This window comes from Oncorhynchus masou, chromosome 27 (genome assembly GCF_036934945.1).
Source record: "Oncorhynchus masou masou isolate Uvic2021 chromosome 27, UVic_Omas_1.1, whole genome shotgun sequence".
Lineage (NCBI taxonomy): Eukaryota > Metazoa > Chordata > Actinopteri > Salmoniformes > Salmonidae > Oncorhynchus > Oncorhynchus masou.
In genome coordinates this window covers 9,417,106-9,444,039 of record NC_088238.1, presented here as the reverse complement: position 1 = coordinate 9,444,039, position 26,934 = coordinate 9,417,106, and the positions used below count along the sequence as shown (strand labels likewise).

At 43.2% G+C, this 26,934-nt stretch overlaps 1 protein-coding gene across 2 annotated transcripts; it reads right to left on the bottom strand.

Moving 5' to 3' along the window:
• Positions 1 to 7,110: 7,110 nt before the first annotated feature.
• LOC135515592 (F-box only protein 7-like) lies at positions 7,111 to 26,745 on the bottom strand. 2 transcript variants are annotated; one of them, XM_064939212.1, is made up of 10 exons: positions 26,599 to 26,745; positions 25,828 to 25,951; positions 23,321 to 23,612; positions 21,338 to 21,574; positions 20,932 to 21,076; positions 19,376 to 19,459; positions 18,089 to 18,184; positions 12,151 to 12,327; positions 10,388 to 10,431; positions 7,111 to 7,971 (listed from the first exon to the last, which is right to left on the bottom strand). In XM_064939212.1, exons 2-10 carry the CDS (start codon positions 25,947 to 25,949, stop codon positions 7,654 to 7,656), a joined length of 1,515 nt encoding a protein of 504 aa, XP_064795284.1. In that variant the 5' UTR covers positions 25,950 to 25,951; positions 26,599 to 26,745; the 3' UTR covers positions 7,111 to 7,653. The 2 variants fall into 2 exon arrangements, with proteins under 2 accessions (XP_064795284.1, XP_064795283.1); XM_064939211.1 differs by having other exon boundaries at positions 25,828 to 25,950; positions 26,480 to 26,744.
• Between the last annotated feature and the right edge of the window lie 189 nt (positions 26,746 to 26,934).

The window sequence follows — 26,934 nt, the reverse complement described above, 5'->3', positions numbered from 1 at the left end:
AGGATACAGACTGACCAGGATACAGACTGCTCAATAAACCAGGATACAAACTGCCAAATAAACCAGGATACAAACTGCCAAATAAACCAGGATACAGACTGCTCAATAAACAGGATACAGACTGTTCAATAAACAGGATACAGACTGCTCAATAAACAGGATACAGACTGCTCAATAAACCAGGATACAAACTGCCACAATAACCAGGATACAGACTGCTCAATAAACAGGATACAGACTGCTCAATAAACAGGATACAGACTGCTCAATAAACCAGGATACAGACTGCTCAATAAACCAGGATACAGACTGCTCAATAAACGATACAGACTGCTCAATAAACAGGATACAGACTGCTCAATAAACCAGGATACAAACTGCCACAATAACCAGGATACAGACTGCTCAATAAACAGGATACAGACAGCTCAATAAACAGGATACAGACTGCCACAATAAACAGGATACAGACTGCTCAATAAACAGGATACAGACTGACCAGGATACAGACTGCTCACTAAACCAGGATACAGACTGCCACAAACAGGATACAGACTGCTCAATAAACAGGTTACAGACTGCTCAATAAACCAGGATACAGACTGCTCAATAAACCAGGATACAGACTGCTCAATAAACCAGGATACAGACTGCTCAATAAACCAGGATACAGACTGCTCAATAAACAGGATACAGACTGCTCAATAAACAGGATGCAGACTGCTCAATGACCAGGATACAGACTGCTCAATAAACAGGATACAGACTGCTCAATAAACCAGGATACAGACTGACCAGGATACAGACTGCTCAATAAACAGGATACAGACTGCTCAATAAACCAGGTTACAGACTGCTCAATAAACATGATACAGACTGCTCAATAAACCAGGATACAGACTGCTCACTAAACCAGGATACAGACTGCCACAAACAGGATACAGACTGCTCAATAAACAGGTTACAGACTGCTCAATAAACCAGGATACAGACTGCTCAATAAACCAGGATACAGACTGCTCAATAAACCAGGATACAGACTGCTCAATAAACCAGGATACAGACTGCTCAATAAACAGGATACAGACTGCTCAATAAACAGGATGCAGACTGCTCAATAAACCAGGATACAGACTGCTCAATAAACCAGGATACAGACTGCTCAATAAACAGGATACAGACTGCTCAATAAACAGGATACAGACTGACCAGGATACAGACTGCTCAATAAACAAGGATACAGACTGCTCAATAAACCAGGATACAGACTGACCAGGATACAGACTGCTCAATAAACAGGATACAGACTGCTCAATAAACAGGTCACAGACTGCTCAATAAACAGGATACAGACTGCTCAATAAACAGGATACAGACTGCTCAATAAACAGGATACAGACTGCTCAATAAACAGGATACAGACTGACCAGGATACAGACTGCTCCATAAACAGGATACAGACTGCTCAATAAACAGGATACAGACTGCTCAATAAACAGGTCACAGACTGCTCAATAAACAGGATACAGACTGCTCAATAAACAGGATACAGACTGACCAGGATACAGACTGCTCAATAAACCAGGATACAGACTGCTCAATAAACAGGATACAGACTGCTCAATAAACCAGGATACAGACTGCTCAATAAACCAGGATACAGACTGCCACAAACAGGATACAGACTGCTCAATAAACAGGTTACAGACTGCTCAATAAACAGGTTACAGACTGCTCAACAAACAGGATACAGACTGACCAGGATACAGACTGCTCAATAAACAGGTTACAGACTGCTCAACAAACAGGATACAGACTGCTCAACAAACAGGATACAGACTGCTCAATAAACCAGGATACAGACTGCTCAATAAACCAGGATACAGACTGCTCAATAAACAGGATACAGACTGACCAGGATACAGACTGCTCAATAAACAGGATACAGACTGCTCAATAAACCAGGATACAGACTGCTCAATAAACAGGATACAGACTGCTCAATAAACCAGGATACAGACTGCTCAATAAACAGGATACAGACTGCTCAATAAACAGGATACAGACTGACCAGGATACAGACTGCTCAATAAACCAGGATACAGACTGCTCAATAAACATGATACAGACTGCTCAATAAACAGGATATAGACTGCTCAATAAACCAGGATACAGACTGCTCAATAAACCAGGATACAGACTGCTCAATAAACCAGGATACAGACTGCTCAATAAACCAGGATACAGACTGCTCAATAAAGAGGTTACAGACTGCTCAATAAACAGGATACAGACTGACCAGGATACAGACTGCTCAATAAACCAGGATACAAACTGCCAAATAAACCAGGATACAAACTGCCAAATAAACCAGGATACAGACTGCTCAATAAACAGGATACAGACTGTTCAATAAACAGGATACAGACTGCTCAATAAACAGGATACAGACTGCTCAATAAACCAGGATACAAACTGCCACAATAACCAGGATACAGACTGCTCAATAAACAGGATACAGACTGCTCAATAAACAGGATACAGACTGCTCAATAAACCAGGATACAGACTGCTCAATAAACCAGGATACAGACTGCTCAATAAACAGGATACAGACTGCTCAATAAACAGGATACAGACTGCTCAATAAACCAGGATACAAACTGCCACAATAACCAGGATACAGACTGCTCAATAAACAGGATACAGACAGCTCAATAAACAGGATACAGACTGCCACAATAAACAGGATACAGACTGCTCAATAAACAGGATACAGACTGCTCAATAAACAGGATACAGACTGCTCAATAAACAGGATACAGACTGCTCAATAAACAGGATACAGACTGCTCAATAAACAGGATACAGACTGCTCAATAAACAGGATACAGACTTGCTCCACAACAGCTCTCTCCTCTCACAGGAGAACCTCTAGATCTATTTATACACCTTCCAAATGGCACCCTATTTCCTTTATAGTGCACTACTTTCAACCAGAACTCTGGTAAAAGCTAGTGCACTACTTTCAACCAGAACTCTGGTAAAAGCTAGTGCACTACTTTCAACCAGAACTCTGGTAAAAGCTAGTGCACTACTTTCAACCAGAACTCTGGTAAAAGCTAGTGCACTACTTTCAACCAGAACTCTGGTAAAAGCTAGTGCACTACTTTCAACCAGAACTCTGGTAAAAGCTAGTGCACTACTTTCAACCAGAACTCTGGTAAAGCTAGTGCACTACTTTCAACCAGAACTCTGGTAAAAGCTAGTGCACTACTTTCAACCAGAACTCTGGTAAAAGCTAGTGCACTACTTTCAACCAGAACTCTGGTAAAGGCTAGTGCACTACTTTCAACCAGAACTCTGGTAAAAGCTAGTGCACTATAAAGGCAATTGGATGTCATTTTGAATACAGCCTAAACTACTGAAACTCATCACAGTGGGTTAGTGGGAGAATAAGAAATACATGCATCTATGATTCCCATTGAGGTCGTAACAGCAAAACAATGTAGGTACTCACGTAAAAAATGTTTACGACCGTCTTCCAATACTAAATATTGAGTAAATAAATAAAGTCTGTCCAGAGTAGATGAGTTAACACTGAAACAAGAGGAAAAAGTGGTTTGTCATTTGGACAATGTTGTATTCTGCCAACCACGATATGGCCTTTAAAACACACCATATTCTGCCAACCACGATATGGCCTTTAAAACACACCGTATTCTGACAACCACGATATGGCCTTTAAAACACACCATATTCTGACAACCACGATATGGCCTTTAAAACACACCGTATTCTGACAACCACGATATGGCCTTTAAAACACACCGTATTCTGACAACCACGATATGGCCTTTAAAACACACCGTATTCTGACAACCACGATATGGCCTTTAAAACACACCGTATTCTGACAACCACGATATGGCCTTTAAAACACACCGTATTCTGACAACCACGATATGGCCTTTAAAACACACCGTATTCTGACAACCACGATATGGCCTTTAAAACACACCATATTCTGACAACCACGATATGGCCTTTAAAACACACCATATTCTGCCAACCACGATATGGCCTTTAAAACACACCGTATTCTGCCAACCACGATATGGCCTTTAAAACACACCGTATTCTGCCAACCACGATATGGCCTTTAAAACACACCGTATTCTGACAACCACGATATGGCCTTTAAAACACACCGTATTCTGACAACCACGATGTGCTTTCCTCTCAGTAGATAATGACAGTAGATAGAGCTGTAATATCAGTTTACTAAACCTTGACAGAACTGGCTGGACAGGGGTTGTACCTGTACACAGCCCATCTGTAAATAGCACACCCAACTACCTCATCCCCATACTGTTATTTATCCTCTTGCTCTTTTGCACACCAGTATCTCTACTTGCACATCATCATCTGCACATCCATCAGTCCAGTGTTAATCTGCTAAATTGTAATTATTTTGCCTCTATGGCCTATTTATTGCCTTTACCTCCCTACTCTTCTACATTTGCACACACTGTACATCAATGTTTCCATTGTGTTATTGACTGTACGTTTGTTTATTCCGTGTGTAACTCTGTGTTGTTGTTTGTGTCGAACTGCTTTGCTTGATCTTGACAAGGTCGCAGTTGTAAATGAGAACTTGTTTTCAACTGGCCTACCTGGTTAAATAAAGGGTTATATATATAAATACCTGGTTAAATAAAGGGTTATATATATATATACATACCTGGTTAAATAAAGGGTTAGGGTTATATATATAAATACCTGGTTAAATAAAGGGTTATATATATAAATACCTGGTTAAATAAAGGGTTGTATATATAAATACCTGGTTAAATAAAGGGTTAGGGTTATATATATAAATACCTGGTTAAATAAAGGGTTAGGGTTATATATATAAATACCTGGTTAAATAAAGGGTTAGGGTTATATATATAAATACCTGGTTAAATAAAGGGTTAGGGTTATATATATAAATACCTGGTGAAATAAAGGGTTAGGGTTATATATATAAATACCTGGTTAAATAAAGGGTTAGGGTTATATATATAAATACCTGGTTAAATAAAGGGTTAGGGTTATATATATAAATACCTGGTGAAATAAAGGGTTAGGGTTATATATATAAATACCTGGTTAAATAAAGGGTTAGGGTTATATATATAAATACCTGGTGAAATAAAGGGTTAGGGTTATATATATATATATACCTGGTTAAATAAAGGGTTATATATAAATACCTGGTTAAATAAAGGGTTATATATATAAATACCTGGTTAAATAAAGGGTTATATATAAATACCTGGTTAAATAAAGGGTTAGGGTTATATATATAAATACCTGGTTAAATAAAGGGTTATATATATATATAAATACCTGGTTAAATAAAGGGTTAGGGTTATATATATAAATACCTGGTTAAATAAAGGGTTATATGTATAAATACCTGGTTAAATAAAGGGTTAGGGTTATATGTATAAATACCTGGTTAAATAAAGGGTTATATATATAAATACCTGGTTAAATAAAGGGTTATATATAAATACCTGGTTAAATAAAGGGTTATATATATAAATACCTGGTTAAATAAAGGGTTATATATATAAATACCTGGTTAAATAAAGGGTTAGGGTTATATGTATAAATACCTGGTTAAATAAAGGGTTATATGTATAAATACCTGGTTAAATAAAGGGTTATATATATAAATACCTGGTTAAATAAAGGGTTAGGGTTATATATATAAATACCTGGTTAAATAAAGGATTAGGGTTATATATATAAATACCTGGTTAAATAAAGGGTTAGGGTTATATATATAAATACCTGGTTAAATAAAGGGTTATATGTATAATTACCTGGTTAAATAAAGGGTTATATGTATAAATACCTGGTTAAATAAAGGGTTAGGGTTATATATATATAAATACCTGGTTAAATAAAGGGTTATATATATAAATACCTGGTTAAATAAAGGGTTACATATAAATACCTGGTTAAATAAAGGGTTATATATATAAATACCTGGTTAAATAAAGGGTTATATGTATAAATACCTGGTTAAATAAAGGGTTAGTGTTATATATATATATATAAATACCTGGTTAAATAAAGGGTTAGGGTTATATATATAAATACCTGGTTAAATAAAGGGTTAGGGTTATATGTATAAATACCTGGTTAAATAAAGGGTTAGGGTTATATATATATAAATACCTGGTTAAATAAAGGGTTAGGGTTATATGTATAAATACCTGGTTAAATAAAGGGTTAGGGTTATATATATAAATACCTGTCACCTGGAACAGGACGTTTTCAGCTTCCAGGAATTGTGTACAGATCCTTGCGACTTGGGGCCGTGCATTATCACGCTGAAACATGAGGTGATGGAGGATGAATGGGACGACAATGGGCCTCAGGATCTCGTCACGGAATCTTTGGGCGTTCAAATTGCCATCGATAAAATGCAATTGTGTTCGTTGTCCGTAGCTTATGCCTACCCATAACCCCACCGCCACCATGGGGCACTCTGTTCACAACGTTGACATCAGCAAACCGCTCATCAACACGCCGTCTTCGGTTGTGAGGCCCGGTTGTACTTACTTCCAAATTCTCAAAAACGACTTTGGAGGCGGCTTATGGTAGAGACATTAACATTCAACAGTTCTGGTGGACATTCCTGCAGTCTGCATGCCAAGCTTGAGACATCTGTGTCATGGCATTGTGCAACAAAACTGCACATTTTAGAGCAGACTTTTTATTGCCCACAGCACAAGGTGCACCTGTGTAATGATCATGTTGTTTAATCAGCTTCTTGATATGCCACACCTGTCAGGTGGATGGATTATCTTGGCAAAGGAGAAATGCTCACCAGTAGTGATGTAAACAAAGTTGTGCACAACATTTTTGAGAAATACGTTTTTTTGTGTGTATGGAACATTTCTGGGATCTTTTATTTCAACTCATAAAACATAGAGACACTTTACACGTTGTGTTTATATTTTATTTCAGTGTACATGACTATTGAATCGTCCCTGAACAGTCTGGATTTCAGAGACTGAGGGCTCAAATATGACCACGGCTAAAAACCAGTCGATTGACATTTTCTCATTTTATTTACAGCTTTTAGTCTGCAGGGAAACAAGTACAAAATGTCTTCATAGTGAATGGTGGAAGATCGAAACGGCCACCTCAATCCCCCAGGCACCCCTACAGATCTACGATCTTAAATTTGACCGCTTTCTCTCTGGAAAACTTTTAGAAGTTTACATTTCCTGCTGTGCAGCAACATTTTCTGCAACAACAGAGAGATCAAATGAAGATAGCAGATCGGTATGATCTGACCTCATCACTTACTAAACACACACAGGAGAACATGAGCTATTTCAAGCTGATTCTGGGTCAAGGATAGGGTTTTATAAAAAACACCTGGATGAGGTTTAGGGGAAAATAAGCAGGCTGGATGAGGGTTAGTGTTTATAGACCGAACAACGCCATTTATCTGTGACTATAGCACTCAGGTGCCTTATTTAAGGTAGGCTAATCAGTCAGTCTTCAACATCTCTGTTTTATTTAAGCTTCTCTGTGTGGTGGTCATACTCCTACACCACCACTAGAGGTCACTGGTCAGGGAGGTCATATGAACCCTCTTCTGATGTCAGCCGGCCGGTTCCCAGCAGGTCTCAGCCCCCTTCGTCCAATCAGCCCTCCTGCTGTGGGATCGTGACCTGGGAGCGGACCAATAGGGTCGTAGCGGGGGCGGGGCAGAATACCACCGGGGATGCCAGGTCTCTGGTCGTACTCCCCACCGATGATGCCAGGCGGGTAGAAGGGGAAGGGGTTGTTGGGGAGGGGGTGGAGGGGGTAGAGCGGTGGGGGGACAGGGTGGTAACGGGGCATGTGGCGGCGGTAACTGGCTGCTTCTCTCCTCCACTTGTACTTCTTCTTGTAGAGCTGAAATTAAAACGATACCAGAGAGTTAGAGTCTGAGTCCTAAATGATACCAGAGAGTTAGACAGTGTCTGAGTCCTAAATGATACCAGAGAGTTAGACAGTGTCTGAGTCCTAAATGATACCAGAGAGTTAGACAGTGTCTGAGTCCTAAATGATACCAGAGAGTTAGACAGTGTCTGAGTCCTAAATGATACCAGAGAGTTAGACAGTGTCTGAGTCCTAAATGATACCAGAGAGTTAGACAGTGTCTGAGTCCTAAATGATACCAGAGAGTTAGACAGTGTCTGAGTCCTAAACGATACCAGAGAGTTAGACAGTGGCTGAGTCCTAAACGATACCAGAGAGTTAGACAGGCTGAGTCCTAAATGATACCAGAGAGTTAGACAGTGGCTGAGTCCTAAATGATACCAGAGAGTTAGACAGTGGCTGAGTCCTAAATGATACCAGAGAGTTAGACAGTGGCTGAGTCCTAAATGATACCAGAGAGTTAGACAGTGGCTGAGTCCTAAACGATACCAGAGAGTTAGACAGTGGCTGAGTCCTAAATGATACCAGAGAGTTAGACAGGCTGAGTCCTAAATGATACCAGAGAGTTAGATAGTGGCTGAGTCCTAAATGATACCAGAGAGTTAAACAGTGGCTGAGTCCTAAATGATACCAGAGAGTTAGACAGTGGCTGAGTCCTAAACGATACCAGAGAGTTAGACAGGCTGAGTCCTAAATGATACCAGAGAGTTAGACAGTGGCTGAGTCCTAAATGATACCAGAGAGTTAGACAGTGGCTGAGTCCTAAACGATACCAGAGAGTTAGACAGTGGCTGAGTCCTAAACGTTACCAGAGAGTTAGACAGTGGTTGAGTCCTAAACGATACCAGAGAGTTAGACAGTGGCTGAGTCCTAAATGATACCAGAGAGTTAGACAGTGTCTGAGTCCTAAATGATACCAGAGAGTTAGACAGTGTCTGAGTCCTAAATGATACCAGAGAGTTAGACAGTGGCTGAGTCCTAAATGATACCAGAGAGTTAGACAGTGTCTGAGTCCTAAACGATACCAGAGAGTTAGACAGTGGCTGAGTCCTAAACGATACCAGAGAGTTAGACAGGCTGAGTCCTAAATGATACGAGAGAGTTAGACAGTGGCTGAGTCCTAAACGATACCAGAGAGTTAGACAGTGGCTGAGTCCTAAACGATACCAGAGAGTTAGACAGGCTGAGTCCTAAATGATACCAGAGAGTTAGACAGTGTCTGAGTCCTAAATGATACCAGAGAGTTAGACAGTGTCTGAGTCCTAAATGATACCAGAGAGTTAGACAGTGTCTGAGTCCTAAATGATACCAGAGAGTTAGACAGTGTCTGAGTCCTAAATGATACCAGAGAGTGAGACAGTGTCTGAGTCCTAAACGATACCAGAGAGATAGACAGTGTCTGAGTCCTAAATGATACCAGAGAGTGAGACAGTGTCTGAGTCCTAAATGATACCAGAGAGTGAGACAGTGTCTGAGTCCTAAATGATACCAGAGAGTTAGACAGTGTCTGAGTCCTAAATGATACCAGAGAGTTAGACAGTGTCTGAGTCCTAAATGATACCAGAGAGTGAGACAGTGTCTGAGTCCTAAACGATACCAGAGAGTTAGACAGTGTGAGTCCTAAATGATACCAGAGAGTTAGACAGTGTCTGAGTCCTAAACGATACCAGAGAGTGAGACAGTGTCTGAGTCCTAAATGATACCAGAGAGTGAGACAGTGTCTGAGTCCTAAATGATACCAGAGAGTTAGACAGTGTCTGAGTCCTAAATGATACCAGAGAGTTAGAGTCTGAGTCCTACATGATACCAGAGAGTTAGACAGTGTCTGAGTCCTAAATGATACCAGAGAGTTAGACAGTGTCTGAGTCCTAAATGATACCAGAGAGTTAGACAGTGGCTGAGTCCTAAATGATACCAGAGAGTTAGACAGTGGCTGAGTCCTAAACGATACCAGAGAGTTAGACAGGCTGAGTCCTAAATGATACCAGAGAGTTAGACAGTGGCTGAGTCCTAAACGATACCAGAGAGTTAGACAGTGGCTGAGTCCTAAACGATACCAGAGAGTTAGACAGGCTGAGTCCTAAATGATACCAGAGAGTTAGACAGTGGCTGAGTCCTAAATGATACCAGAGAGTTAGACAGTGGCTGAGTCCTAAACGATACCAGAGAGTTAGACAGTGGCTGAGTCCTAAATGATACCAGAGAGTTAGACAGTGGCTGAGTCCTAAACGATACCAGAGAGTTAGACAGGCTGAGCCCTAAATGATACCAGAGAGTTAGACAGTGGCTGAGTCCTAAATGATACCAGAGAGTTAGACAGTGGCTGAGTCTTAAACGATACCAGAGAGTTTGCAACAGTCAATATGTAGAATACTGGGACCTGACTCACCTCTCTCCACTGAGTGTCTCTGGCTCTGCTGTGGTCTTGGCCATCTGCAACAGTCAAATAACAATCTCCATCACAATATGCATTCAATCACTAACTTATCTTTAATACAGACCCGTCTCAGGAGAACAGACCTAGTTCTGCTCTGACATGTAGAATCTAACATATCTATAATACAGACACGGCATTTAACAGACACTCTGGAGAGAGACCTTCCAGAGACCCTCCAGACAGGCCGGAGACCCTCCAGACAGACCAGAGACCTTCCAGACAGACCAGAGACTCTCCAGACAGGCCAGAGACCCTCCAGACAGGCCAGAGACCCTCCAGACAGGCCAGAGACCCTCCAGACAGACCTCCAGACAGACCAGAGACCCTCCAGACAGACCTCCAGACAGGCCAGAGACCCTCCAGACAGACCAGAGACCCTCCAGACAGACCAGAGACTCTCCAGACAGACCAGAGACCCTCCAGACAGACCAGAGACCCTCCAGACAGACCAGAGACCCTCCAGACAGACCAGAGACCCTCCAGACAGACCAGAGACCCTCCAGACAGGCCAGAGACCCTCCAGACAGGCCAGAGACCCTCCAGACAGACCTCCAGACAGACCAGAGACCCTCCAGACAGACCTCCAGACAGGCCAGAGACCCTCCAGACAGACCAGAGACCCTCCAGACAGACCAGAGACTCTCCAGACAGGCCAGAGACCCTCCAGACAGGCCAGAGACCCTCCAGACAGGCCAGAGACCCTCCAGACAGACCTCCAGACAGACCAGAGACCCTCCAGACAGACCTCCAGACAGGCCAGAGACCCTCCAGACAGACCAGAGACCCTCCAGACAGACCAGAGACTCTCCAGACAGACCAGAGACCTCCAGACAGACCAGAGACCCTCCAGACAGACCAGAGACCCTCCAGACAGACCAGAGACCCTCCAGACAGACCAGAGACCCTCCAGACAGGCCAGAGACCCTCCAGACAGGCCAGAGACCCTCCAGACAGGCCAGAGACCTCCAGACAGACCAGAGACCCTCCAGACAGACCAGAGACCCTCCAGACAGGCCAGAGACCCTCCAGACAGGCCAGAGACCCTCCAGACAGGCCAGAGACCCTCCAGACAGACCTCCAGACAGACCAGAGACCCTCCAGACAGACCTCCAGACAGGCCAGAGACCCTCCAGACAGACCAGAGACCCTCCAGACAGACCAGAGACTCTCCAGACAGACCAGAGACCTCCAGACAGACCAGAGACCCTCCAGACAGACCAGAGACCCTCCAGACAGACCAGAGACCCTCCAGAAAGACCAGAGACCCTCCAGAAAGACCAGAGACCCTCCAGAAAGACCAGAGACCTTCCAGACAGGCCAGAGACCCTCCAGACAGGCCAGAGACCCTCCAGACAGGCCAGAGACCCTCCAGACAGGCCAGAGACCCTCCAGACAGACCAGAGACCCTCCATTTACATTTACATTTAAGTCATTTAGCAGACGCTCTTATCCAGAGCGACTTACAAATTGGTGAATTCACCTTCTGACATCCAGTGGAACAGCCACTTTACAATAGTGCATCTAAATCATTAAGGGGGGGGGGGGGGTGGTGAGAAGGATTACTTAGGATAGGATTACTTATCCTATCCTAGGTATTCAGACAGGCCAGAGACCCCCAGACAGACCAGAGACCTCCTGTCTTTTATGTGTGTTTATGTGTGTTTATAAATATATCCGTGTGTGTGTGTGTTTGTGTGTGTGTGCGTTCGTCCTACCTCGGAAGTCTCTGCGGTAGAGGTGTCTCCAGAGGGCTGGGTCTGTGGTGGTCTGGTGGAGGTGTCTGTTGACCGAGGAGAGGGCCAGGAGAGAGGAGACATCCAGCAGTCTCAGCACCCTCAGTAACAGCTCTGGAGGAAGGACTGGCAGGCCAAACACTGCTGGCAGGGCCATGGCTGTTATACCACCACCAGACCACAGGGGGAGACAGAGAGTTACAACACTGCTGGCAGGGCCATGGCTGTTATACCACCACCAGACCACAGGGGGAGACAGAGAGTTACAACACTGCTGGCAGGGCCATGGCTGTTATAGCACCACCAGACCACAGGGGGAGACAGAGTTACAACACTGCTGGCAGGGCCATGGCTGTTATACCACCACCAGACCACAGGGGGAGACAGAGAGTTACAACACTGCTGGCAGGGCCATGGCTGTTATACCACCACCAGACAACAGGGGTAGACAGAGAGTTACAACACTGCTGGCAGGGCCATGGCTGTTATACCACCACCAGACAACAGGGGTAGACAGAGAGTTACAACACTGCTGGCAGGGCCATGGCTGTTATACCACCACCAGACAACAGGGGGAGACAGAGAGTTACAACACTGCTGGCAGGATCATGGCTGTTATACCACCACCAGACAACAGGGGGAGACATGGAGTAATGGATGACACATTGGTCATTAACATTTACTATACAATGATTTTAAATGATTGCAGTGAGATCTGAGACCAATGTCATATTTCCAGATACTTCCTTCTTAGTAACAGTACTACATATCTACCTCCCAGTACTATTTATTACTTAGTAACAGTACTACATATCTACTTCACAGTACTATGTATTACTTAGTAACAGTACTACATATCTACTTCACAGTACTATGTATTACTTAGTAACAGTACTACATATCTACCTCCCAGTACTATTTATTACTTAGTAACAGTCCTACATATCTACCTCCCAGTACCATTTATTACTTAGTAACAGTACTACATATCTACCTCCCAGTACTATTTATTACTTAGTAACAGTACTACATATCTACTTCACAGTACTATTTATTACTTAGTAACAGTACTACATATCTACCTCCCAGTACTATTTATTACTTAGTAACAGTACTACATATCTACCTCCCAGTACTATGTATTACTTAGTAACAGTACTACATATCTACCTCCCAGTACTATGTATTACTTAGTAACAGTACTACATATCTACTTCACAGTACTATGTATTACTTAATAACAGTACTACATATCTACTTCACAGTACTATGTATTACTTAGTAACAGTACTACATATCTACCTCCCAGTACTATTTATTACTTAGTAACAGTACTACATATCTACCTCCCAGTACTATTTATTACTTAGTAACAGTACTACATATCTACTTCACAGTACTATTTATTACTTAGTAACAGTACTACATATCTACCTCCCAGTACTATTTATTACTTAGTAACAGTACTACATATCTACTTCACAGTACTATTTATTACTTAGTAACAGTACTACATATCTACTTCACAGTACTATTTATTACTTAATAACAGTACTACATATCAACCTCCCAGTACTATTTATTACTTAGTAACAGTACTACATATCTACCTCCCAGTACTATTTATTACTTAGTAACAGTACTACATATCTACCTCCCAGTACTATTTATTACTTAGTAACAGTACTACATATCTACTTCACAGTACTATGTATTACTTAGTAACAGTACTACATATCTACTTCACAGTACTATTTATTACTTAATAACAGTACTACATATCAACCTCCCAGTACTATTTATTACTTAGTAACAGTACTACATATCTACCTCCCAGTACTATGTATTACTTAATAACAGTACTACATATCTACTTCACAGTACTATGTATTACTTAGTAACAGTACTACATATCTACTTCACAGTACTATGTATTACTTAGTAACAGTACTACATATCTACCTCCCAGTACTATTTATTACTTAGTAACAGTACTACATATCTACCTCCCAGTACTATTTATTACTTAGTAACAGTACTACATATCTACCTCCCAGTACTATTTATTACTTAGTAACAGTACTACATATCTACCTCCCAGTACTATTTATTACTTAGTAACAGTACTACATATCTACCTCCCAGTACCATTTATTACTTAGTAACAGTACTACATATCTACCTCCCAGTACCATTTATTACTTAGTAACAGTACTACATATCTACCTCCCAGTACCATTTATTACTTAGTAACAGTACTACATATCTACCTCCCAGTACCATTTATTACTTAGTAACAGTACTACATATCTACTTCACAGTACTATTTATTACTTAATAACAGTACTACATATCTACTTCACAGTACTATTTATTACTTAGTAACAGTACTACATATCTACCTCCCAGTACTATGTATTACTTAATAACAGTACTACATATCTACTTCACAGTACTATTTATTACTTAGTAACAGTACTACATATCTACTTCACAGTACTATTTATTACTTAATAACAGTACTACATATCAACCTCCCAGTACTATTTATTACTTAGTAACAGTACTACATATCTACCTCCCAGTACTATTTATTACTTAGTAACAGTACTACATATCTACCTCCCAGTACTATGTATTACTTAGTAACAGTACTACATATCTACCTCCCAGTACTATTTATTACTTAGTAACAGTACTACATATCTACTTCACAGTACTATGTATTACTTAGTAACAGTACTACATATCTACTTCACAGTACTATTTATTACTTAGTAACAGTACTACATATCTACCTCCCAGTACTATTTATTACTTAGTAACAGTACTACATATCTACCTCCCAGTACTATTTATTACTTAATAACAGTACTACATATCTACCTCCCAGTAATATGTATTACTTAGTAACAGTACTACATATCTACCTCACAGTACTATTTATTACTTAGTAACAGTACTACATATCTACTTCACAGTACTATGTATTACTTAGTAACAGTACTACATATCTACCTCCCAGTACTATTTATTACTTAGTAACAGTACTACATATCTACCTCCCAGTACTATGTATTACTTAGTAACAGTACTACATATCTACTTCACAGTACTATTTATTACTTAGTAACAGTACTACATATCAACCTCCCAGTACTATTTATTACTTAGTAACAGTACTACATATCAACCTCCCAGTACTATTTATTACTTAGTAACAGTACTACATATCTACTTCACAGTACTATTTATTACTTAGTAACAGTACTACATATCTACTTCACAGTACTATTTATTACTTAGTAACAGTACTACATACACTGGGGAGAACAAGTATTTGATACACTGCTGATTTTGCAGGTTTTCCTACTTACAAAGCATGTAGAGGTCTGTAATTTTTATCATAGGTCACTGTGAGAGACGAAATCTAAAAAAAAAATCCAGAAAATGACATTGTATGATTTTTAAGTAATTCATGTGCATTTTATTGCGTGACATAAGTATTTGATCACCTACCAACCAGTAAGAATTCAGGCTCTCACATACCTGTTAGTTTTTCTTTAAGAAGCCCCCCTGTTCTCCACTCATTACCTGTATTAACTGCACCTGTTTTGAACTCGTTACCTGTATAAAAGACACCTGTCCACCCACTCAATCAAATAGACTCCAACCTCTCCACAATGGCCAAGACCAGAGAACTGTGTAAGGACATCATGGATACAATTGTAGACCTGCACAAGGCTGGGATGGGCTACAGGACCACAGGCAAGCAGCTTGGTGAGAAGGCAACAACTGTTGGTGCAATTATTAGAAAATGGAAGAAGTTCAAGATGACGGTCAATCACACTCGGTCTGGGGCTCCATGCAAGATCTCACCTCGTGGGGCATCAATGATCATGAGGAAGGTGAGGGATCAGCCCAGAACTACACGGCAGGACCTGATCAATGACCTGAAGAGAGCTGGGACCACAGTCTCAAAGAAAACCATTAGTAACACACTACGCCGTCATGGATTAAAATCCTGCAGCGCACGCAAGGTCCCCCTGCTCAAGCCAACGCATGTCCAGGCCCGTCTGAAGTTTGCCAATGACCATCTGGATGATCCAGAGGAGGAATGGGAGAAGGTCATGTGGTCTGATGAGACAAAAATAGAGCTTTTTGGTCTAAACTCCACTCACCGTGTTTGGAGGAAGAAGAAGGATGAGTACAACCCCAAGAACACCACCCCAACCGTGAAGCATGGAGGTGGAAACATTCTTTGGGGATGCTTTTCTGCAAAGGGGACAGGACAACTGCACCGTATTGAGGGGAGTATGGATGGGGCCATGTTTCGCGAGATCTTGGCCAACAACCTCCTTCCCTCAGTAAGAGCATTGAAGATGGGTCGTGGCTGGGCCTTCCAGCATGACAACGACCCGAAACACACAGACAGGGCAACTAAGGAGTGGCTCCGTAAGAAGCATCTCAAGGTCCTGGAGTGACCAAGCCAGTCTCCAGACCTGAACCCAATAGTAAATCTTTGGAGGGAGCTGAAAGTCCGTATTGCCCAGCGACAGCCCCGAAACCTGAAGGATCTGGAGAAGGTCTGTATGGAGGAGTGGGCCAAAATCCCTGCTGCAGTGTGTGCAAACCTGGTCAAGAACTACAGGAAATGTATGATCTCTGTAATTGCAAACAAAGGTTTCTGTACCAAATATTAAGTTCTGCTTTTCTGATGTATCAAATACTTATGTCATGCAATAAAATGGAAATTAATTACTTACAAATCATACAATGTGATTTTCTGGATTTTTGTTATAGATTCCATCTCTCACAGTTGAAGTGTACCTATGATAAAAATCACAGACCTCTACATGCTTTGTAAGTAGGAAAACCTGCAAAATCAGCAGTGTATCAAATACTTATTTATTTAATAACAGTACTATTTATCTAATAACATATCTACCTTCCAGTACTATATATCTACATCCCAGTACTATATATCTACATCCCAGTACTATATATTTAATAACAGTACTATATATGTAATAACAGTACTATATATTTAATAACAGTACTATATATCTACATCCCAGTACTATATATTTAATAACAGTACTATATATCTACATCCCAGTACTATATATTTAATAACAGTACTATATATTTAATAACAGTACTATATATCTACATCCCAGTACTATATATTTAATAACAGTACTATATATTTAATAACAGTACTATATATCTACATCCCAGTACTACATATCTACATCCCAGTACTATATATCTACATCCCAGTACTATATATTTAATAACAGTACTATATATTTAATAACAGTACTATATATCTACATCCCAGTACTATATATTTAATAACAGTACTATATATTTAATAACAGTTCTATATATTTAATAACAGTACTATATATCTACATCCCAGTACTACATATCTACATCCCAGTACTACATATTTAATAACAGTACTATATATTTAATAACAGTACTATATATCTACATCCCAGTACTATATATTTAATAACAGTACTATATATTTAATAACAGTACTATATATCTACATCCCAGTACTACATATCTACATCCCAGTACTATATATCTACATCCCAGTACTATATATCTACATCCCAGTACTATATATTTAATAACAGTACTATATATTTAATAACAGTACTATATATCTACATCCCAGTACTACATATCTACATCCCAGTACTATATATCTACATCCCAGTACTATATATTTAATAACAGTACTATATATTTAATAACAGTACTATATATCTACATCCCAGTACTATATATTTAATAACAGTACTATATATTTAATAACAGTACTATATATCTACATCCCAGTACTATATATTTAATAACAGTACTATATATTTAATAACAGTACTATATATCTACATCCCAGTACCTTCTCTGGCTGAAGCTATCAGAGGATACACCAGCTGGTCTTTGAAGACCCGGGACAACTTCCTCAGCTCTGTGTAGACGGCCGCTGCACTGTCACCTGGAACAGAACACACAGAACAGACACGGTCACCCGTGGATCAACACACAGAACAGACACGGTCACCTGGAACAGAACAGACACGGTCACCCGTCTACTGGTCAGTCACACTAACCTGCCCACTGGTCAGTCACACTAACCTGCCCACTGGTCAGTCACACTAACCTGTCCACTGGTCAGTCACACTAACCTGTCCACTGGTCAGTCACACTAACCTGCCCACAGGTCAGTCACGCTAACCTGCCCACTGGTCAGTCACACTAACCTGTCCAGTCACACTAACCTGTCCACTGGTCAGTCACACTAACCTGTCCAGTCACACTAACCTGCCCACTGGTCAGTCACACTAACCTGCCCACTGGTCAGTCACACTAACCTGCCCACTGGTCAGTCACACTAACCTGCCCACTGGTCAGTCACACTAACCTGTCCACTGGTCAGTCACACTAACCTGTCCACTGGTCAGTCACACTAACCTGTCCACTGGTCAGTCACACTAACCTGTCCACTGGTCAGTCACACTAACCTGTCCACTGGTCAGTCACACTAACCTGCCCACTGGTCAGTCACACTAACCTGTCCACTGGTCAGTCACACTAACCTGCCCACTGGTCAGTCACACTAACCTGTCCACTGGTCAGTCACACTAACCTGTCCAGTCATACTAACCTGTCCACTGGTCAGTCACACTAACCTGCCCAGTCACACTAACCTGCCCACTGGTCAGTCACACTAACCTGTCCAGTCACACTAACCTGCCCACTGGTCAGTCACACTAACCTGCCCACTGGTCAGTCACACTAACCTGCCCACTGGTCAGTCACACTAACCTGCCCACTGGTCAGTCACACTAACCTGTCCACTGGTCAGTCACACTAACCTGCCCACTGGTCAGTCACACTAACCTGTCCACTGGTCAGTCACACTAACCTGTCCACTGGTCAGTCACACTAACCTGTCCACTGGTCAGTCACACTAACCTGTCAGTCACACTAACCTGTCCACTGGTCAGTCACACTAACCTGTCAGTCACACTAACCTGTCCACTGGTCAGTCACACTAACCTGTCAGTCACACTAACCTGTCCACTGGTCAGTCACACTAACCTGTCAGTCACACTAACCTGCCCACTGGTCAGTCACACTAACCTGCCCAGTCACACTAACCTGTCCACTGGTCAGTCACACTAACCTGTCCACTGGTCAGTCACATAGGTGGAGGGTTTCAGCGACAGTTTCCTCACTGTGTCCACCTGCTGGTTCATCTTCAGGGTGGCTGCAGAGGGGAGCAATATACCGATCAATCAGGGGGAGACCAATCAATAATGATAAGCAGAGATGGATCAAACATAAAGCTATGTCAAAGACTGAGACTGCCTTCCAGATGGCCCCCTATAGAGCCCTTCCAGATGGCCCCTAAAGAGCCCTATGGTCCTTCCAGATGGCCCCCTATCGAGCCCTTCCAGATGGCCCCCTATCGAGCCCTTCCAGATGGCCCCCTATCGAGCCCTTCCAGATGGCCCCCTATCGAGCCCTTCCAGATGGCCCCCTATCGAGCCCTTCCAGATGGCCCCCTATCGAGCCCTTCCAGATGGCCCCCTATCGAGCCCTTCCAGATGGCCCCCTATCGAGCCCTTCCAGATGGCCCCCTATCGAGCCCTTCCAGATGGCCCCCTATCGAGCCCTTCCAGATGGCCCCCCGAGCCCTTCCAGATGGCCCCCTATCGAGCCCTTCCAGATGGCCCCCTATCGAGCGGACCTTCCAGATGGCCCCCTATCTAGTCCTTCCAGATGGTCCCCCCCTACGGTCCTTCCAGATGGCCCCTATAGAGCCCTTCCAGATGGCCCCCTATCGAGCCCTTCCAGATGGCCCCTATCGAGCCATATAGTCCTTCCAGATGGCCCCTATAGATCCTAGTCCTTCCAGATGGCCCCTCTATCCAGATGGCCCCTTCTTCCAGATGGCCCTCTATCGAGCCCTTCCAGATGGCCCTTCCCCCTATAGAGCCCTTCGATGGCCCCCTTCTTCCAGATGGCCCCCTATAGAGCCCTTCCAGATGGCCCCTATAGAGTTCTATGGGGCTTCCAGATGGCCCCCTATAGAGCCCTTCCAGATGGCCCCTAAAGAGCCCTATGGTCCTTCCAGATGGCCCCCTATAGAGCCCTACGGTCCTTCCAGATGGCCCCTATAGAGCCCTACGGACCTTCCAGATGGCCCCTATAGAGTTCTATGGTCCTTCCAGATGGCTCCCTATAGAGCCCTATGGTCCTTCCATATGGCCCCTATAGAGCCCTTCCAGATGGCCCCTATAGAGCCCTATGGTCCTTCCAGATGGCCCCTATAGAGCCCTATGGTCCTTCCAGATGGCCCCTATAGAGCCCTTCCAGATGGCCCCTATAGAGCCCTATGGTCCTTCCAGATGGCCCCTATAGAGCCCTATGGTCCTTCCAGATGGCCCCTATAGAGCCCTTCCAGATGGCCCCCTATCGAGCCCTTCCAGATGGCCCCCTATAGAGCCCTTCCAGATGGCCCCCTATCGAGCCCTTCCAGATGGCCCCTATAGAGCCCTACGGACCTTCCAGATGGTCCCCTATAGAGCCCTACGGTCCTTCCAGATGGCCCCTATAGAGTTCTATGGGGCTTCCAGATGGCCCCCTATCGAGCCCTTCCAGATGGCCCCCTATGGTCCCTGGTCAGAAGTAATAAACCCCATTTGGGACACAGCTTTGAGAAACAGTGAGACTGACCGTTGATAACCAGAACGGTTCCCATGGGGACAGCTAGGACCAAGGCCAGGCTGTCGTCACAGAGGGGATGGGCATACTGCAGTCTGTACAGCCCTCCTGGTGCCCTCCACCCAGCTGGCATCTCACCAGGACGCCCCTCAGAGCCCTACACACACACACACAATTTAGGGAATAGGGTTCTGGTCAACAGTAGTGCACTATTTGGGATGCAAATCCCAGAGAGAATCTCGATTGCATAATCCTGGCGCCCTCTCTCCTCGCCTCCTTCTCAAACCCATTGGATGAGAAAGCCAGAGGTCCCTCCCACCTGACCTTCTCCTCCAATGGGTTTTGAGGAAGGAAGCAGAGAGGAATGCGAGGAGTATTCAATTGAGATCGACTCCCCCAGTCTCCTGTAGAGGCTTACCTGACACAGGAAGCCAGTCTCCAGCATCAGGAGGTGGACTGCCACCATCAGGGCATCACAGGTACTGCTGCTCTGAGCCTGGTGGTACAGCACCTCCAGGGAATGGGGTACCTTCCCTCCTTCGGCCTCCCCACACAGCATGGGCTCCCACACCCACTGACCTGCCTCTTCTTCCTGCTCCTCCTCCTCCTCTCTGACCACTTCCTGTTCAGGCTCCACCCCCATGCTGGTGCTGGCCTGGATCAACAACACAAATTAGCATGGTGACTATCTGGTACTGAGAAGAAAGTCAACAGCAGTGTCCTAGAGTAAAACAAAACTCACAGTAAAAGCATACGATTTACACCACACCACACACACACACACACATACATACATATTACATTACATTGTTTCCCCCTCTCAATCTGCACAATAGCCCATAATGAGAAAGCAAAAACAGGTTAAGACATTAAAAAAAAACTGAAATATCACATTTACATAAGTATTCAGACCCTTAATTCAGTACTTTGTTGAAGCACATTTGGCAGCGATTACAGCCTCCAGTCTTCTTGGGTATGACACTACAAGCTTGGCATACCTGTATTTGGGGAGTTCCTCCCATTCTTCTCTGCAGATCTTCTCAAGCTCTGTCAGGTTGGATGGGTAGCATCGCTGCACAGCTATTTTCAGGACTCTCCAGAAATGTTTGATCGGGTTCAAGTCCGGGCTCTGGCTGGGCCACTCAAGGACATTCAGAGATTTGTCCCGAAGCCACTCCTGCATTGTCTTGTCTGTGTGCTTAGGGTCGTTGTCCTGTTGGAAGGTGAACCTTCGCCCCAGTTTGAGGTCCTGAGAGCTCTGGAGCAGGTTTCATTCAAGGATCTCTCTGTACTTTGCTCTGTTTATCTTTCCCTTGATTCTGACTAGTCTCCCAGTCCCTGCAGCTGAAAAACATCCCCACAGCATGATGCTGCCACCACCATGCTTCACCGTAGGGATGGTGGCAGGTTTCCTCCAGACGTTACGCTTGGCCTTCAGACCAAACAGTTCAATCAGTTGGTTTCATCAGACCAGAGAATCTTGTTTCTCCTGGTCTGGGAGTCTTTTTGGTGCCTTTTGGCAAACTCCAAGCGGGTTGTCATGTGCCTTCTATAGAGGAGTGGCTTTTATCTGGCCACCCTAGAATAAAGGCCTGATTGGTAGAGTGCTGCAGAGATGTTTGTCCTTCTGGAAGGTTGTCCCATCTCCCCAGAGAAACTCTGGAGCTCTGTCAGAGTGACCATCGGGTTCTTGGTCAGCTCCTTGACCATGTCCCTGCTCGAGTCTTGGTGGTTCCAAACTTCTTCCATTTAAAAATGGAGGCCACTGTGTTCTTGGGGACCTTCAATGCTGCAGAAATTAATTGGTACCCTTCCCCAGACATGTGCCTCGACACAATCCTGTCTCTGAGCTCTGTGGACAACTCCTTCGACCTCATGGCTTGGTTTTTGCTCTGACATGCACTGTCAACTGAGGGACCTTATATAGACAGGTGTGTGCCTTTCCAAATCATGTCAAATCAATTGAATTTACCACAGGTGGACTCCAATCAAGTTGTAGAAAAATCTCAAGGTTGATCAATGGAAACAGGATGCACCTGAGCTCAATTTTGAGTCTCATAGCAAAGAGTCTGAATACTTATGTAAATAAGGTATCTTTTTTGGTATACATTTGCAAAAAAATCTAAAAATCTGTTTTCACCTTGTCATTATGGGGTATTGTGATGTCATTATGGGGTATTGTGATGTCATTATGGGGTATTGTGATGTCATTATGGGGTATTGTGTGTAGATTGAAGAGGAAAAAAATAATTGAATCAATTATAGAATAAGGTTGTAACTTAACAAAATGTGGAAAAAGTCAAGGGGTCTGAATACTTGTATTGTAATATACTACTACTATAGTCTACTACTACTATACTGTAATATAATATACTACTGGTGTTAGGAGAGGAGGGCTCACCTCACTGGAGCGTTGGGCTGGTGGGTGTACAGCTTGGTACAGCCCAGTTTTACTACTGCTGCTGCTGGTGTTGTTGCTGGGTGACTGGCGGGCTGAGGGAGCAGGGGCAGCGGAGGGGGCAGGGAAGCCTGAGGGAGCAGGGGCAGCGGAGGGGGCAGAGGGCACAGCCACAGATGGAGGCAAGATGACACAGACCAGGTCCCCAGTAACGATGCCACAGGAGGACAAAGTCTGACCAGAGTCAGATAGAAGATCTGAGCCGTTCAGGGACAAGGTGAACTCTGTGTCTGGGCTGTGGAGGACAGAGGAGAGGTATGATCTGAGCCCCAACCACTATGGGTCAACTTTACAGCATTCAACATGTGGTCCTCATACTTTACTAACAATATATAAACACAAATAATACACAGCGACTGCCAAGTTAAACCTTTAAAATAACCTTCCACGAGAACGGAATTACACCGAGACATCGATTTTTCACTTTGAAATGTTTGCTAAACACAAATCGTTGATTTCTAAGTTTAATAAACCATACAACTATGAACAATGACCTCTTTGAACAATTTACACAATACATTTCAGAAGACCACATTTACTGGAAAAACCTCCAGATGCAGTTTGGTTCCAGAATTACAGTCAAATCTCCCCTAGTTTTATTCTGCTAGCAAACTTAGTTTCTGCCCAGTTTTTTTTGGAAAATTGTAAGTGGGCATTTTTAAAAGTCATCCTTGTGCATAGAGTTGTGTGGTTTGTTCAACTTTGAAATCAATGTTTTTTGTTCGGCAGACATTTTAGAGTGAAAATCTGAGTCGACCATGGAACTGCCCTTTAGCAACAGAAGGAGAAAATGTCTAACCTGAGGGACTAACCTGAGGGACTAACTAACCTGAGAGACTAACCTGAGAGACTAACCTGAGGGACTAACCTGAGGGACTAACTAACCTGAGAGACTAACCTGAGAGACTAACCTGAGGGACTAACTAACCTGAGAGACTAACCTGAGAGACTAACCTGAGGGACTAACTAACCTGAGAGACTAACCTGAGAGACTAACCTGAGGGACTAACCTGAGAGACTAACTAACCTGAGAGACTAACCTGAGAGACTAACCTGAGGGACTAACCTGAGGGACTAACCTGAGGGACTAATGTGAGGGACTAACTAGCCCGAGGGACTAACGTGAGGGACTAACTAACCTGAGGGACTAACCTGAGGGACTAACCTGAGGGACTAACTAACCTGAGGGACTAACGTGAGGGACTAACTAACCTGAGGGACTAACCTGAGGGACTAGGGACTAACTAGGGACCTGAGGGACTAACTGAGGGACTAACCTGAGGGAACCTGAGGGACTAACCTGAACTAACCTGAGGGACTAACGTGAGGGACTAACTAACCTGAGGGACTAACCTGAGGGACTAACCTGAGGGACTAACTAACCTGAGGGACTAACTAACCTGAGGGACTAACCTGAGGGACTAACTAACCTGAGGGTCTAACTAACCTGAGGGACTAACTAACCTGAGGGACTAACTAACCTGAGGGTCTAACTAACCTGAGGGACTAACTAACCTGAGGGACTAACTAACCTGAGGGACTAACCTGAGGGACTAACTAACCTGAGGGACTAACTAACCTGAGGGACTAGCTAACCTGAGGGTCTAACTAACCTGAGGGACTAACTAACCTGAGGGACTAACTAACCTGAGGGACTAGCTAACCTGAGGGTCTAACTAACCTGAGGGACTAACTAACCTGAGGGTCTAACTAACCTGAGGGTCTAACTAACCTGAGGGACTAACTAACCTGAGGGTCTAACTAACCTGAGGGACTAACTAACCTGAGGGTCTAACTAACCTGAACTAACCTGAGGGTAACTCTAACCTGAGGGTCTAACTAACCTAACCTGAACTAACCTGAGGGACTAACTAACCTGAGGGTCTAACTAACCTGAGGGTCTAACTAACCTGAGGGACTAACTAACCTGAGGGACTAACTAACCTGAGGGTCTAACTAACCTGAGGGTCTAACTAACCTGAGGGTCTAACTAACCTGAGGGACTAACTAACCTGAGGGTCTAACTAACCTGAGGGTCTAACCTGAGGGTCTAACTAACCTGAGGGACTAACTAACCTGAGGGTCTAACTAACCTGAGGGTCTAACTAACCTGAGGGACTAACTAACCTGAGGGTCTAACTAACCTGAGGGTCTAACTAACCTGAGGGTCTAACTAACCTGAGGGACTAACTAACCTGAGGGACTAACTAACCTGAGGGACTAGCTAACCTGAGGGACTAGCTAACCTGAGGGTCTAACTAACCTGAGGGACTAACTAACCTGAGGGTCTAACTAACCTGAGGGACTAACTAACCTGAGGGTCTAACTAACCTGAGGGACTAACTAACCTGAGGGACTAACTAACCTGAGGGACTAACTAACCCGAGGGACTAACTAACCCGAGGGACTAACTAACCTGAGGGACTAGCTAACCTGAGGGTCTAACTAACCTGAGGCCATGTGAAGGCAGAAGGATCTCTCTGATTTGAACGTTGAGCTCTGTCAGAGTGGGCTCCTCTCCCTCCAGCTTCACCCGGCTGGTCTGCTTGTTTATCCTCACACGTAGTTTCATGCTTAAGAGAGAGAGACCGATGGGACAGGGTGAGGTAACCAACACACAGAACACGATCAGACATTTTAAGGACACAAATTCAATCATTCAGACCCAATTGTGGTCTTCTCTCCCTGGTTCATCATGAATCATAACGGTCATCTTACAAAACACCCTTTCACAAAGCGCCCAACTTTCTGAGCATGATGTCAGTATTCACAATGAAGTAGAAAACACTTGGCAACGCCAAGTCATCTCTTTACAGTAGAAACACAATGCCAGCTGGGATTCTTTCATTTTCATTTTTTGCCAACTGTGTTAAGACTGAATTATGAAAGTAAAATGGTAACATTCATCAGTGTAACAATCTAACGTTATTGCAGGTACATTGGCCTAGATATTCCTACAGTATACAGATACGTTTCGTTATGCACAGCACACTTCTGGTATGATGGTGTTTATCGAGCTTGAACAATGCAAACCTACATGTAGAAGAGCAGCTAGCTGGTTAACCTATCTGGTAGCTAGCGAGCCAGCAGCATTTCACTTACTTTAGTTTAGTTGTTGTCTTTTGTTATTAACTTCTTGCAAGCCTTAATCATTTCACACCATACAGTTCATGTTAACTAAAGAGGTCTTAATTGCAAGTAGAGATAGTTGAAGATTTCCCCGTATTACAATCGAGAAGATAGAAGAGGCATTGACAGAAGCTAGATGGTCAACAAATGTTATCAAATAGTTGACTTCAACTACGGAAAGAGATTAGCGTTCTGACTTCAACTACGGAAAGAGATTAGCGTTCTGACTTCAACTACGGAAGGAGAAGCGTTCTGTCAAAAGCATTCTGACTTCAACTACGGAATGTCAAAAAGGAAAATAATAACCACAAATGTTTTCAAAAAATAAAACTTTGCTAGGATATTAGAGAACATGTATTTGTTAGGCACGACTATAATATGGTGTCATCCAAGATCGATATTTCAATCCATTCAAAAATAAACGCGAT

What these genes read in the sequence shown, in the direction of transcription:
- LOC135515592 (XM_064939212.1), bottom strand. Translation starts at nt 25,949, where the DNA reads ATGAAACTACGTGTGAGGATAAACAAGCAGACCAGCCGGGTGAAGCTG. An exon ending in CAGCCCAACGCTCCAGTGAG is followed by an intron (nt 21,575 to 23,320) that starts GTGAGCCCTCCT and finishes TTGTTGATCCAG; the next exon opens with GCCAGCACCAGCATGGGGGT. An exon ending in TGTGACTGACCAGTGGACAG is followed by an intron (nt 18,185 to 19,375) that starts GTTAGTGTGACT and finishes GTTCTGTTCCAG; the next exon opens with GTGACAGTGCAGCGGCCGTC.